Genomic DNA, 14,665 nt, shown 5'->3' on the forward strand with positions numbered 1-14,665 from the left:
ATTAAAGTGATTAGGTCATTAAAATATCAAAAATACTGTCGATGTACTTATTGAAGCATGAAAATACGACTGCCCAATAATTAGTTATTGTCCTAACCATCCACTGATCTTCTACTGCATACTAGTATTAGAATAAAGAACTTACAAATTGCAGTAACTTACAAATGTAAAAGCAAATATAGCACATTGTTTCAATATAAGTCTGACCAATCAACTCAAATGAATATCCTACTGTGTGTCTGCTGACAACATTCTACAGAACCAGTTATCAGCAAAATTTCATTAGTAGGCCACAAGAATAACTGCTCGTTTGACAAGAGTTGTATGCTCAAAAATCTGTGCATGCAAATTCTTTTTTATTATTTAATTATTAATATCAACTTTCAATGTCCAGAATTATACCCATGGTACTAACCTCAACACTAGGCCTTCCTTTGCTCTCGGTAGTCCTTCTAAGAAAGAATAGCAATGAAACTGTATCATGTGACCTTGTCTCCGTAAAGTAAAGGAAGGCCTAGTAACTCTTTATGTCACGTGAAAACTTAAGCTAATTATGTCATTAGCAAGGTCCACCCTTTGTCACTTTGTTTCATATTCCTAATGGTTTAAAAAGAGATCAGGTGTGGTTTCGTTTACAGCAGAAGACTTCATGTACGCCACATCATATATATACTTGCAAGTGCCAAACCCAGTGGACTGGACGGAAAGGAGAAATGCAGTTAGTATACATGCAGGCATACGTGACACTGCTTACTGTCTAGAGAAACAAGTACTAAGACTGCTATGGCCATGTCGCGTGCAAATCAATAAGCAGACTCTATGTGCAATACAGCACTGTCAGTCTCCTGTCGTTGACTAGAAGACGATACATAAAGACTATGCCACTGTTCATGTATACTATAGTCTTATGGTTAACTTTTGTCCCAAGAAAGCCACTGCCACTACACATGAAATTTCTACGTGGCAGATGTCAGCCTGGAACTGCAATGGCTGCATGCGACTAACAGAGATACCTTCACTCGCAGCGATATTGAGAAAATACTAGGACTGTTTGCAACCTACATAGAGAAACACATGCACCCAAACGATATTTGTCGGTCGGTATACGTCTAGTGCATATGCTATTGTATAAACCTAAATGACATCTGTGACATTAGGTAATCATTCTCTTAATTGCCTAAGTGCTTACAGAGCTCCGAATGATTCAAAGGAAATAATCAGGAAGTAACTCAAATGTAATTTACAGCTGACTAACCATCACTCGCGAAATAGATCAGGTGACAAACTAGTTTGTCACGTGACAAAGTTACTAGGCCTTCCTTTGCTTTACGGAGACAGGGTCATGTGATACAATCCCGTTGTTATCCTCTCTTACATGGAAGGACCACCGAAAGCAAAGGAAGGCCTAGTGTCGAGGCTACCCATAGTACCTCGTCTAATTAATACAACAAGCATTCCTTATATTGTGTGTGCTAATTAGTTAGGGGCGGAGTTATGATGACAGCTATAAGTATAGCAGTAGGGCATAGAGTTTGTGTTCTGCGTTATGCAATAGTTGTCTGTCTATAGCAATAGATCGTCAGTCTTCAGTGGTGTAGAATCAATGTGTGCGCATAAGTACAAATACAGCACAATTGGTGAAAAGGATGGCCATGGGAAGACATGGTAAGCTGAGAGAATTTTAACGAAAGAGTTGATAACGTAGAAGGTTACAAGGAGCGTTTCCTCCTGTACTGCACTGCGAATGGGTTGGAGGACGCAGACAAGCAGAAAGCAGTCTTCTTGACTTGCGTCAGTACTGCTACATACTCTCTCTTGAAGAATTTGGTGAGACTAGAGAAGCCACTAGACAAATCACTTGATGAGTTGTCTGTTCTGTTGAAGAGCCATTTTGAGCCAAGCATCATTGTGATCGCGGAGAGATTCCATTTTTATCAGCGTCTTCAGAAAGAAGGTGAGACTATCACGAATTATATGACAGAACTACGCAGGCCATCGAAGCACCGCAATTTCGGAGACTACCTGGATCAAAGGCGTCCCAACTTTGGCAGCAGCCAGTTACTACATTGGGCACTGCTTCTCAGTGCATACAAGTACAAGCTGAAGTTCAAGTCAGGAGTAGACAACAAGGAAGCAGATTTGTTGTCTGGGTTGCCAAAAGCTGTGCAAATGATTGACCCAAATGAGGAGATATACCACGTAGACTACTGTGATCAGTTGCCAGTGACGGCAACCGAAATAGCCAGAGAAACCCAGAGAGATTCAATACTGAGAAAGGCTTATGAATATACCCAAAGTGGATGGAGAACTTCAGAGGATCCATGTTTAGAGCCTTATGCTAGACAATCCACAGATTTATCAATAGATAATGGTGCCTACTCTGGGTGAGTAGAGCAGTTATGCCAAAGGCATTATATACGATGGTGGCAGGAAAATTCATTATAAACATCTTGGAGTCAACAGGATGAAGACTTTAGCAAAGAGCTTCATCTGGTGGCTCAATCTTGATACAGATTTGGAAGACTTGACCAGGAGGTGTGAGAGATGTCAAGAGTCAAAAAGGTAGACCAACACGTGGATCTACCTAGCAATGTCTTGGGAGTGGGTGCATGCTGACTTTGCGGAACTATCCAGAAGACAGTACTTGCTGATGATCAACGCTTTCTCAAAGTAGCCAGAAGTACACAAGTTGGGCACTCATGCCACCACAGAGCAGACTATGAATGCGATGAGACGGACCTTCAGTTGTCACGGCTTACCCAGGAAGTTGGTTACGGATAATGGGCCCCAATTTAGGTCACACGAATTCCAAAGGGGCAAGCTGAAAGACTGGTCCAAGAACTCAAGAGCTTGAACAGTCAGCCAACAGGGAGATCCATCAGTCATCAGGCATCATCATTCTTACTGTGGTATCGAACGACACCAAACCCGACAACAGAGAAGGCCCTAGCTGAGCTGATGTTGAAAAGAGAATTGAGAACTAGACTAACCCTTTTACGACCTGAAACAGGGAACAACATCCGAGATCTGCAGACTGATAAATATGAAGATGTTAACTCTTGAGCAAGAGACCTCGAACCAGAATCAACTGTAAGTGTCTGAAACCCGAGACAAGACAGTAGAGGGAAGTGGTTAGGTGGTACAATAGTTCACAAACTGGGTCCCACGAGCTACTTAGTCAACGTAGGAGGAAGTACTAGATATGTACATGTGGACCAACTAAGATCCAGATATGAGAGGAGTATGCCACAAGTGGCAGAGACAGAAGAAACACCAATTTCAGTGGCTCAGGATCAAAATACACAGCAAGATAAAGCAGCAGTTGAAGAGAAGACAACAGATAAACGAGGTGAATCAAGCCAGAGACACCAATGACAGCAACAGTCGAGTTATCACCAAGAGCAGGAAGAAGATATCCGGGCAAGATTCAACAAGAGACCTCCCGCTAGATGCCGACAAGACCAAGGAGGGGATGTAGTGTGTACTAATTAGTCAGGAGCTGAGTTATGATAACAGCTATAAGTATAGCGGCAGGGCAATTGCATTGTTAGAGTCTGTGTTCCACGTTCTGCAATAGTTCTGTGTGTCTATAGCAATAGATCAGCAGTTAGACTAATGGTATAATTTGGATCTAATAGCTTTCCCGCTCGCTCCTCCTACTTTTGACCACATATACCTGTCACGTGCAGTAGTACATACAGGAAAGCATCTGGAACCGAGGCTACGAGTTTGCAGTCACCGTAATGCCTGCAATCTATATCGAATTGGCTAGTCGTTGATTGACGTGTGGGCTACACAGAAACATGTACCCTGCTGGGCTCACCTGCCGGGTTGGTGGGCACCCAGATGGGGTAAAGGCCCCACCTGCCCATCATAGAGGGGCATAACACACACACACACACACACACACACACACACACACACACACACACACACACACACACACACACACACACACACACACACACACACACACACACACACACACACACACACACACACACACACACACACACACACACACACACACACACACACACACACACACACACACACACACACACACACACACACACACACACACACACACACACACACACACACACACACACACACACACACACACACACACACACACACACACACACACACACACACACACACACACACACACACACACACACACACACACACACACACACACACACACACACACACACACACACACACACACACACACACACACACACACACACACACACACACACACACACACACACACACACACACACACACACACACACACACACACACACACACACACACACACACACACACACACACACACACACACACACACACACACACACACACACACACACACACACACACACACACACACACACACACACACACACACACACACACACACACACACACACACACACACACACACACACACACACACACACACACACACACACACACACACACACACACACACACACACACACACACACACACACACACACACACACACACACACACACACACACACACACACACACACACACACACACACACACACACACACACACACACACACACACACACACACACACACACACACACACACACACACACACACACACACACACACACACACACACAGTGCTCAAAATAGTGGTCGGACATCGGACATTTCCGAACACTTTTGTTGTTTGTCCGATCACCAAGAACGTTCGAACAACATGTCAAACCTTAGAAATGCAACTGTAGACCTGCCGTAAAGGAGCGCTGATGTCTTGCTTTCAAGGCTTGATTTATCATTTTCCACTACAGCTAGCTGCATAATGAGCGTCTATTCGTTTGCCGCATGTTTCCGAAGTCTATTACCCAGTGATTGCCGCTCTTCATTTGATAATTGAATTATAATTACTAGGCCACAGGTGCAGCTAACTGTAATTGACGTGTTTCATTTCTACATCAAAAGGTTCGTTGTAAGATTAGTGTTTCTCGTATATGGGACCAGGGTTAGTCAGAAGAGATACACGAGTTACTAGTAGTATACCCCAACCGGTCTTGTAAAACGGATTCCTGAGTCATGTGATGTACTGATATGCATGGCGTTCTTCAACTATGTCGTAACTGGTCTGCTGCGAACTTCAATCTTGTCGCTTTTCAATTTTATAGTATGTACAGTTTCCTAGAGATTTACAGAAGCTAGTCTCTGTTCGCGCTGACTTTGATGATGCAGCTGTAATTGTTTACCACACACAGATGTTAAGTGATATCCAAACTGTCCATTAGAGGTCATATTACAATAGAATGAGGTTATGTAAATGTAAAACAATCTGTGGGAGACCATTTTAGTCTGACTTCTATCTCAAACTCTGTTGACTTGTGGATACTTAGTACTGTTTATAGACCATAACTGGTCTTCCTATGGCTGGACTGCTTTAAAATGTCTTGTCTAGTGTCGTTGTATTATTGAAGAAATTATTCCCACTGTTGTGCCTTTCTAGAATGGCAAAAAATTGCCTCAGCTTTTGTGATACCTTACTGAACTTCTGTGCTCATGCAGCTGTTGACTGTTTATGGATATCATAAGGCATGGTGACACTGATCTTTTGCACTCATCATGTTAAATTTGGCTGCCTTTTTTTATTAACGCTCGTTATACCAAACAAATTAAAATCAGGTTTTGATGCTCCTGAGTAAGTTAGTTACGATGAAAAATATGCTTGAACCAATTCTAGCTGTGAAGTCCAATCAATTTAAAATTTTAGTATTGTGTAGCCAGCCCCTCCCACTTTTAATATCAAAAAGGAGAGGATGACTTTTGATATCAAAAGGGGAGGGGCTGCCTACGTGAGGCTATGTCCGGACAACGTTGAAACCTTATTTCAAGCACTGCACACACACACACACACACACACACACACACACACACACACACACACACACACACACACACACACACACACACACACACACACACACACACATTTTAGCTGAGTATCCCATTCTTCGCTCGGGCTGATTAAATGTTTATTGTTACTATCCCATTGAAGACAAATGAAATGTAACCAAGTGATCCGTTCTGGAAACGTGTAGGTTGGATTCGATGCAAATGCAATCAGAATTTCAAGTGGCTTCAATCGGCAAGAAATCTTTTATCGCCGGAAGAATTGCGAAAGACAACAACATGTACAGTCAATCTACTGGAACTGGTGTGGGCTTGTATTCGAATGAACTGATCAGTTAATATCCTGTTGAAGACAAACAAAAATGTAACTGAGTGTCCTGTTCCCAAGAAATCCCGTTCAGAATTAGATATCCTGGCTACAGAAAAGTAGAAGTCACATGTAGCTATTTACTCACCTGGATAGTCGGATCCCCGTATATATGACCAGTCACGCCTCATCTTGCTATTTCGACAGTCCCGTTGGACGTCACCAGTTGGAAGACGTTGCTACCATTGTAGGCAACAGGTGTAGCAAATGTAGCAACTATTCAACGTGAATACACGGGCAAAATAAGGCAGGCGTATTTTAAAGACCCGGATGTAGTTAAAAATATCTTGCTGTTATCGACGTCGCCAGTAATAAACGACACGCTAAGTACATACCATCCGAGGTCAGGAATGGGCAGTTTAAATTTGGTGGAGATCTGATGCATCGTTTTATAGAAATTTGCGCACAATGGAGGTGGGTTCGATTGGCAAGAAATCGCATCATCTCAAAAGAACTCTGGAAGATGATGACACCTTCACTGTCAAGCTTGATCAATTTGGCATGCGAGAGCAAAATTCAATGGCACTGCAAATCGCCGTTATGGAGATGCCTGATGTCGAATGGTAGGCATAAAGCGTGTTGTCTATTACAGGCAACGCCAATAAGAACAAGATATTTTCGACTGTATTGCATTTGCACGAATCCAACCTACACGTTTCCAGAACGGGACACTCGGGTAGATTTTCATTTGTCTTCAACAAAATATTAACTAATAATCAATAATCTAATAAGCAAGGCAAGAACGAGTTACTCAGGTAGTATGTATGTATGTATGTATGTGTATACACACAGACATGCACACATGCACGCACACACGCACGCATGCACACACACACACACACACACACACACACACACACACACACACACACAGGTACGTCCATTTGCTTGTTGCAAGGATTACTTTGCATTGCATAATATCAAAAGAGGTGTGTACAAATCCACTGAACACTGTTGGCATACATGACTGCTCTGTGGCTTTATGCACTTGTTTCAACAAGTAAAGCTAGGAATATTACTTCACAAAAAGAGCATAGTGACATTGAACACATAGCGGACCCGTAGGGCAGCTGATTAGGTGGTCAGCAAATGGATCAATTGTAGTGCCAACAGAGACTATTTCCACAAGGAACTATAGTCTCTGTTGACTATAGTTCCTTGTGGAAATGCGTGCTCTACGAGAATGCCATGGGTATAAAAAAAAGACGATGTGCATGACGTTCAGGGCACCGCGACATCTGACAGCCTTTTGAGGATGAGGAGACCCTTGCTTGCCCATTCAGCACTTTGTTGCTTTAGTTCAGGCTTGAACGTACACCTAAGTCTCATCCCCTGCCACGATGCATTGCAGAAACGTGCACACTCTCTCTCTTCTTGTCCTCTGTCAGGACATGAGACACCCACTTGGCGACAACCTGTGTCTTCCCAAGATGGTTTCGAACAATTCGGTGATTACTGTCGTGAGAGATGTCCATTATTGCGCCTATCTGCTCGGCTAAGTGGTAAACGCATGTACAATATAGAGTGTTGCATCGCAGTCTAGTCTAGGCCAATCTTGTAATTGGTGCTACACTGGTCTGAAAAGCCAAGGCTATAGGTCTACAATATGATCTAGACTATAGCCTGTTACTGTAGAAAAGAAAGGTCGGGAACACTTGCTTTACAGGAAATGCAGTATGAAAAGTGGAACAAATTAATCCTACCATCTCATGAGAAAGGAAATTAGATACCCTATAGCAGAGGGGAATACCCTACTTTTGACCGTGGAAGTCAAACCTTTCTTATTCTAAAATTGTGTAGCAAGCCAGTAAGATACTTCTAAATAAGAAAATTTTGTTCGCCAAATGTTCAAACGGCACCGTATGATCTCTAAGCTGCCGAGGGTAATATTAGATTGGCTAGAAGCATGTAATTTTAGAGTAAGAAAGGTTTGACTTACACGGTCAAAAGTGGGTATTCCCCTCTGCTATTAGGTATCTCATTTCCTTTTCTCATGAGATGGTAGGGATAATTTCATACGTCATTTCCTATAAAGCAAGCGTTCCCGTCCTCTCTTTTGCTTCAGTAGCAGCTAGTCTATAGATCATACTGTAGACCTATAGCCTTGGTTTTCCAGACCAGTGTAGAGCCAATTACAAAATCGGCCTAGACTAGACTGAGATGCAGCATTCTGTATTGTATGTGGATCCACATTTTCCACTCAGCCTATCTGCTTGCACGTTAGTCGTTGATCTTCCGTAACTAGTTCCTCCACACGCAAAACTGTTTCCAGTGTTGATGCAATTAGAGACCTCCCACTTCGTGGAGCACCAGCAACATCAGTTCTGCCTCAAGAAAACATCTTTACCCACGTTCGAACTGTCTTATAGGATGAAGCATAATCATCCAGAGCAAGACACATTTCATTTCTTGGTGGATTTCTGTTGACGTCTTGTTCAACAGTAACTGGAACTTAATGACTAATCATATTTCATCTCGCATAAATGAGTGATGAGTGGCCGTGACACTCATGCTATGAGACTTGAAAACACTGTCACAAACTATCAGCTGAAAAAATCCCGCTAAATTTGGCCAATCAGTGCATGAATGACGTGTCATTAATGTGTTAGTTGGGAGCTCGCAAATATTTCACCGAAAAAGAAATACAAGACAATACAGGAAACTTTTCAGATGACCCACAAATATATATTTTTCTATATATATATATATATATATATATATATATATATATATATCACCATCCACAGCACTGTCGGTAAGTCCCAGAACATATCACTAAAATCACGCAGAAGAAGGCTACTATGCATGCCTGATGGCAGCACAAGGCAAATGAGCTTCAACTTGCAGCAGACAGTAACGACCTCCACCTGTTCTATGCTGGACTCAAACAAGTGTTTGGACCTGTCAGCAGTGGTACTACACCATTTCATTCATCTGATGGCTCTGAACTAGTGTATGATAGATGTGGTATCCTGAACAGATGGGCTGAACATTTCTCACACGTACTCAACCAAGATTCGTCAATAGCTCAAGAAGTTGTTGACAAGATTGATCTAAAACTAATGCGAAACATACCAGTTGACCCTCCATCTGATTCTGAAATTGCTGCTGTTATTGACCAATGTCAAGTGCAAAGTCACCTGAACCTGATGGCATTCAAGATGAGATCCTTCAAATACTGTGACGGAGTCCTCTTTGAGTCACTACGTTGTTTAATACGTGAGTGCTGGGAAGCAGAGGAAGTTCCAGATAATTTCTGTGACACTAACATTGTGCACATATATACACGGACAGGAGATCGATCAGACTGCAATAACCATCATGGAATCTCCCTTCTGTCAGTCGCAGGTAAAATACTAGCCAGGGTTATCCTTGATACAATTCTACATGATTTTGACCATGACATAATTCCTGAAAGCCAATGTTGTTCCAATCTGGGCGTGGCACTATTGACATGGCAAAGTATGGATATCTTCATTGTTTTCGGTGATCTAGTGAGGACTAGCTAAAGAATTACTGTTTATTGACAATTTAAGTTTGAGTTTAAGTTAAGTTAAGTTTAAGTTTGTTGATGAGTTGTAAAAAGACCAAGGTGCTTTTTCAGCCAAAACCGGGATCCAGCTGCGTTCCTCCTCCAATCAAGATTGACAACAAACCTCTTGCATCTGTTGAGTCATTCAAGTATCTGGCAGTGTCTTGTCATCTGATACGTCTATTGACGCTCAAAGCAAGTTCAGTCTTCGAAAAGTTGGAAATGAGGCTTTGGAAACGTCATGAAATCAGTCAAAACAACAAACTATCAGTGTATAAAACCGTCATCTTATCAATTCTCCTCTATAGGTTGTGAGACTTGTACTCTGCTAACTCATAATCTGAAGAAACTTAACACATTCCATATGTGCTGCTTACGGCATATTTGTGGAATCAAGTGGAAAGACATGATAGCAAATACAAAAGCTCTTTCACATTGCGAAATGAATGACATACAATATTACATCACAAAATGTCAGCTCTGCTGAACTGGACATGTCATGTGCCTGATGACAGAATACCAAAACAGCTGCTGTTCGAAGAACATGGAAAGTGTCGCCCACGTCTGCGCTTCAAAAACTCACTAAAGAGCAGTCGTAAGTCTTGTTCCATAAATCCGGACACACTAGAACATTCTGCTGCAGATAGAGCCAAATGGCATAAACTCTGTCACCAGCCATTTGGATAAATTTGAATGCTCTCGTATTTCCCATATCAAAGTCAAGAGACTGGCAAGGAAGTCACTTAGCGTGCTGATGTACTAGACCTAAAAAATCAACTAGATGCAAGCCTGACTTGTTCTTGATGTGGAAGGTTTGCCTGTTGAAGGCTGGTCTGATATCCCATCAAGGAAGCTGAAGACACTGAGAGCGTCGTGATTACAGTGGACATACCATCATTTTTTGTATTATAGGAGTCTGTACAACTCCAATAAAAACGCACAAAAACAAATCACACAACTCACAATACACTATGACGTTGATGATGGTAACAATGACTGAGGATAAGTGTATAGTTGAGTTGGAAAAGTCAGTTATGCTAACCACTATACTACTGAACACACCGTTAGTCTGATCGGACTAATCCCCTATATAGAGAGGAGCATACGTAATTACATGGCGCTCCGGAGAGCTCTCACTGTACTAACTATGTAACTCAGAAAGGACTAAGTTACACAGAAAGTAGCGACAGCCTCGCTACTAATGTGTGATGATGTTATACGCATGAAGTGGAGTGAAGTCTGTTGATGGTATAGAACACTATCAACAGCACTGTCGGTAAGTCCCAGAACTTATCACTACAATCATGCAGAAGAAGGCTACTATATATCACTCGTGCATTAAAAGTCCACAATTTTACTGACAGTTGCTGATATAAGTTCTGCAGTGCTTGAGTAAATGATGTTGTCCTACAAGTTGCTTTGAAGCAATAATCTTCAGTGTCTTCACATTGAGGTATAAAACACATAATGTTTAGAAAATGGTGCAATGTAGGGATATTGCTCAGTTTGAATGAGCAAATTCATGAAAGATGTCACAACACACCCTACATGATCTTGCTTTTATTCTGTTTTGTACGACAACCCTACATCTTTCTCATTTTTCAAAATATTTTATACTTGTTTGCATTCTTTCTTTTAAATTGTTTGTTCTATGTAAGTAAAGAAATACTTTGAAACCACGAGATAATTGAACACAATTTTTTATATTCTGAGCGTAGATATGCACAGTAGCTGCATTCTTTCGTTGCTACGGTGTTCGCAAGCAGATGTGGAGTATGCATACAAGGTTGGTTGAGGGTAGAAATTGACACTCTTCCCATGTACCACTCGATGCAGGAAACGTGTAGGTTGGATTAGGTGCAAATGCAATCAGAATTTAGAGAGAAATGCTAGCACTAGAAGAGCAGCTTCAATCAGCAAGAAGTCTCTGATCGCTGGAATCTTTGCAAAGGGTGACGACCCATACAGTCTACACGGGACTGGTGTGGACATGTGTTCGAATAAACTGGAAGGTGTAGCATTTCCGTCATCGAGGAATTTTATGCAGATTTTCAGTCCCTCGGGAGGAGCCTCCGTGCAGTGCAATGACAAATTTTGAGTAGTTGTGGGCCCGCTTTGTTGCAAGCGCGGAGGTTTGGTGTAAAAATCAGCTTTGTAGCATAAATGGTTAATACCGATACTCTCTAGCTCTTACAGACACTGAACAACAACTCAACACTACACTGGTGATATTAAAAAAATACAATCAAACCAGACCAACACATTGTCTACATAATGTACAAAAAGGAAAAGGCTCGTGCAGCCCAAGGCAACAGCCTCTGTAAGAGCCAACAAATCAAATTATGTCAGCACCCATTTATCTACAGTTTGGTAGCATAAAAGTTTTCTCCCAAATGAGTAGAACAATGCTGCAACCATCCCAGTGCGAGATTGGCCTGAGGACTACTAGTAAATGAAACAATAGAATATGACAATGATTTACCTGTAGATTATGAATAAGAAACGTGTTGAATTAATTAATAAAGTATGAGTGTAACTTGCATATTTAGATGCTGCCAAAACACGGTGGCATGCAATACCAGCACTCTGGTAAAATTCAGCATATACTAGAGTGCAACAAAACATGCCATAACACAGCAGCATAATTTCAATGACTGCACCTGCTCAAATAGGTGCCACAAGGCATTACAGTAGTAACACCTAAACTTGTTCTAATTGCCTTAAAGTGCTTGTTGCTACCAGTTGCTTATTACAATGTATACAGAACTCAATATAAGCAATTTCAACAACTAATCACACTGTCAGCATTAGAGAAAGACAAGCGAGGACAGACCTTGCTGATCAGATCATTCTCCCAAAAGCTTTAGATATTTAAACTCATATGTCAAACAGCTCAATGGATCATGTGTGATTTCCTAAAATTGAGATAAAATTAATAACACCCCACCTTCACTGTCAGCGTGCTTCTCCATTGCAGCAACTGTAAGCCGCCACAAATCATCGCTGTCAAATTGACAAAGCCTGGCTTCTGCATCTATAATATAAATACATCACACATACTGTCTCATTCAATCTAGAGAGTTGAGAGTCATGTACCTTCATATACCAACATCACTAATGTTTCAAGAGCCACTATTTGTATGTTTTGATCATTAGAATATCCCTGCATTGCATCCAAAATATCAGATTGAATGTCTATGCTAGTAGTTTCAGGATCTGTCACATATGTATAGTTCAATAACCAGCACAAAACAATACTACACAAACTAACCAGCACTAACTAGACAAGCTATTAGGCCAATAGCTTCCTCTATCACAGAAGCATTCAATTTAAAGTCATTCAGAATTCTCTTCACATCATTAATAGCTCCACAATCTCTAAGAAAGTGTTTAAACTCAAATCTGCCTGATGACAACCCCCGAAGTGCCCTGCAGCCCCATTCCTGAACAGCTGCACTGTTTGAATGCTGTTTCATGACAACTAAGCAAGCCAACTGGGCACCAGAATGTACAAAAAGATCTTGCAATCGATCTAGAACGATACATTACATGTCAAAACATCCACTTTCCTCTCTGACAGTTAACTTAAATACCACAGTCTATGACCATGTAGTATAGTGCACTGCAGGCAGCCTGGAAAATGTACTCGTCATCAGTAAACACCATCAACACATACATGAGAGACTGATGAAGAGGAAATCTGTTAGAATGAATACTGCAATAAACGTATGTACATCGGCTGTGCAATATGAGCTACATACAACATGTTGCCATTGTTTCTCCTGTAGACGTCAGATTCAGTACTTGCACAATTGATTTTTGACTTGGCAGCATCAGATTTATCTCTGCTTTCACCTGAACATGATGTTTGATCTGGATTCCGATCATCTCCAATTTGATCTCTCAAGTTAGGACACAAACTACACCACTCAGACAAAGCTCGGCATGCAGCTTCCTAGAGCACAAACAATGTAGACTCTATAAGTCTTCACAAAAAGCTGTGTCCAAACATAAGTACTGATACATCCTTAATCAGTTAACATATATGAGGTACTGTCACAAATACACACGTACCTGCACTTTCTTGGAGCTAGCAACACCAGTCCTCACTAAGGCAGCATTTTGCTCTTCAACAACAGCATGTGTTGTCATCGCCTGATAAATCAACTCAAGAATGTATTCATTAATCTCTGTTATGTTTAGCTCAACAGCGGTTTTAGCTGCACACAAAACACACTATAATATATGCTCATTGACATTATTTATGAATTGCAAACCTAGACAAGCGACTAAACTGCAGCCAAACCACTGTATCTGAGATGAATTGGGAAAACTTTCCATAACATCTGTTACCAGCTCAAATGCGGTCAAATCATCAACTATAGTGTCCAAGGTTGCATCATCCGCTAATAACATAAAAGAACAGTGTCCTGAATACAATCTAAGCAACTCATCAAACTCATCAAAACTAAAAACATGGTTAGCCCCGACAGCTATCAGTCGTGTTCTTTGACATGCGAGCTTATTGTATACATACATACATAAGCTGTATGAGATTAAAGAAGAACTCCCACAATTTTCAAGTTGGAGTCAGATACAGGGTTTTATCTTGACTGCACTCAAACACTTCCCTCCATTGCTCCTGTAATGTAGGAAAAGCACGGTAAAAAGAGGGCGTGTTAGCATACGCGTGGTTGATGATGTAATTGGTGCATGCCCTCCACGTGTCGTGCACGAGGCGTTCTATCTACCTGGCTTATTCGACATGAAATGGTCCACTGCACTGCTTTATTTTGGCTGTAGCCACAACAGCAGGGGCATCGCCAGAGGTGTAAGC

General features: G+C 41.5%; 1 protein-coding gene across 1 annotated transcript; it reads right to left on the reverse strand.

Moving 5' to 3' along the window:
• Window positions 1–12,188: 12,188 nt before the first annotated feature.
• Window positions 12,189–14,350, reverse strand: LOC134192028 (uncharacterized). Its single transcript, XM_062660735.1, has 9 exons — window positions 14,106–14,350; window positions 13,903–14,048; window positions 13,590–13,783; window positions 13,422–13,528; window positions 13,100–13,360; window positions 12,925–13,044; window positions 12,776–12,862; window positions 12,366–12,434; window positions 12,189–12,310 (listed from the first exon to the last, which is right to left on the reverse strand). The coding sequence occupies exons 1-9, from the start codon at window positions 14,242–14,244 to the stop codon at window positions 12,189–12,191; spliced, it is 1,245 nt and encodes a 414-aa protein (XP_062516719.1). The 5' UTR covers window positions 14,245–14,350.
• Window positions 14,351–14,665: the final 315 nt, after the last annotated feature.

The sequence above is a fragment of the Corticium candelabrum genome, chromosome 1 (genome assembly GCF_963422355.1).
Source record: "Corticium candelabrum chromosome 1, ooCorCand1.1, whole genome shotgun sequence".
NCBI classification, from domain to species: Eukaryota; Metazoa; Porifera; class Homoscleromorpha; order Homosclerophorida; family Plakinidae; genus Corticium; species Corticium candelabrum.

Excerpts from the sequence above, each read along its gene's own strand:
- LOC134192028 (XM_062660735.1), bottom strand. The coding sequence starts at position 14,244 with ATGTTATTAGCGGATGATGCAACCTTGGACACTATAGTTGATGATTTG. Across the intron at positions 13,361-13,421 it reads CTACATGGTCATAGACTGTG|ATCGATTGCAAGATCTTTTT; the intron begins GTATTTAAGTTA and ends GTATCGTTCTAG. Across the intron at positions 12,863-12,924 it reads AGTGATGTTGGTATATGAAG|ATGCAGAAGCCAGGCTTTGT; the intron begins GTACATGACTCT and ends TTTATATTATAG.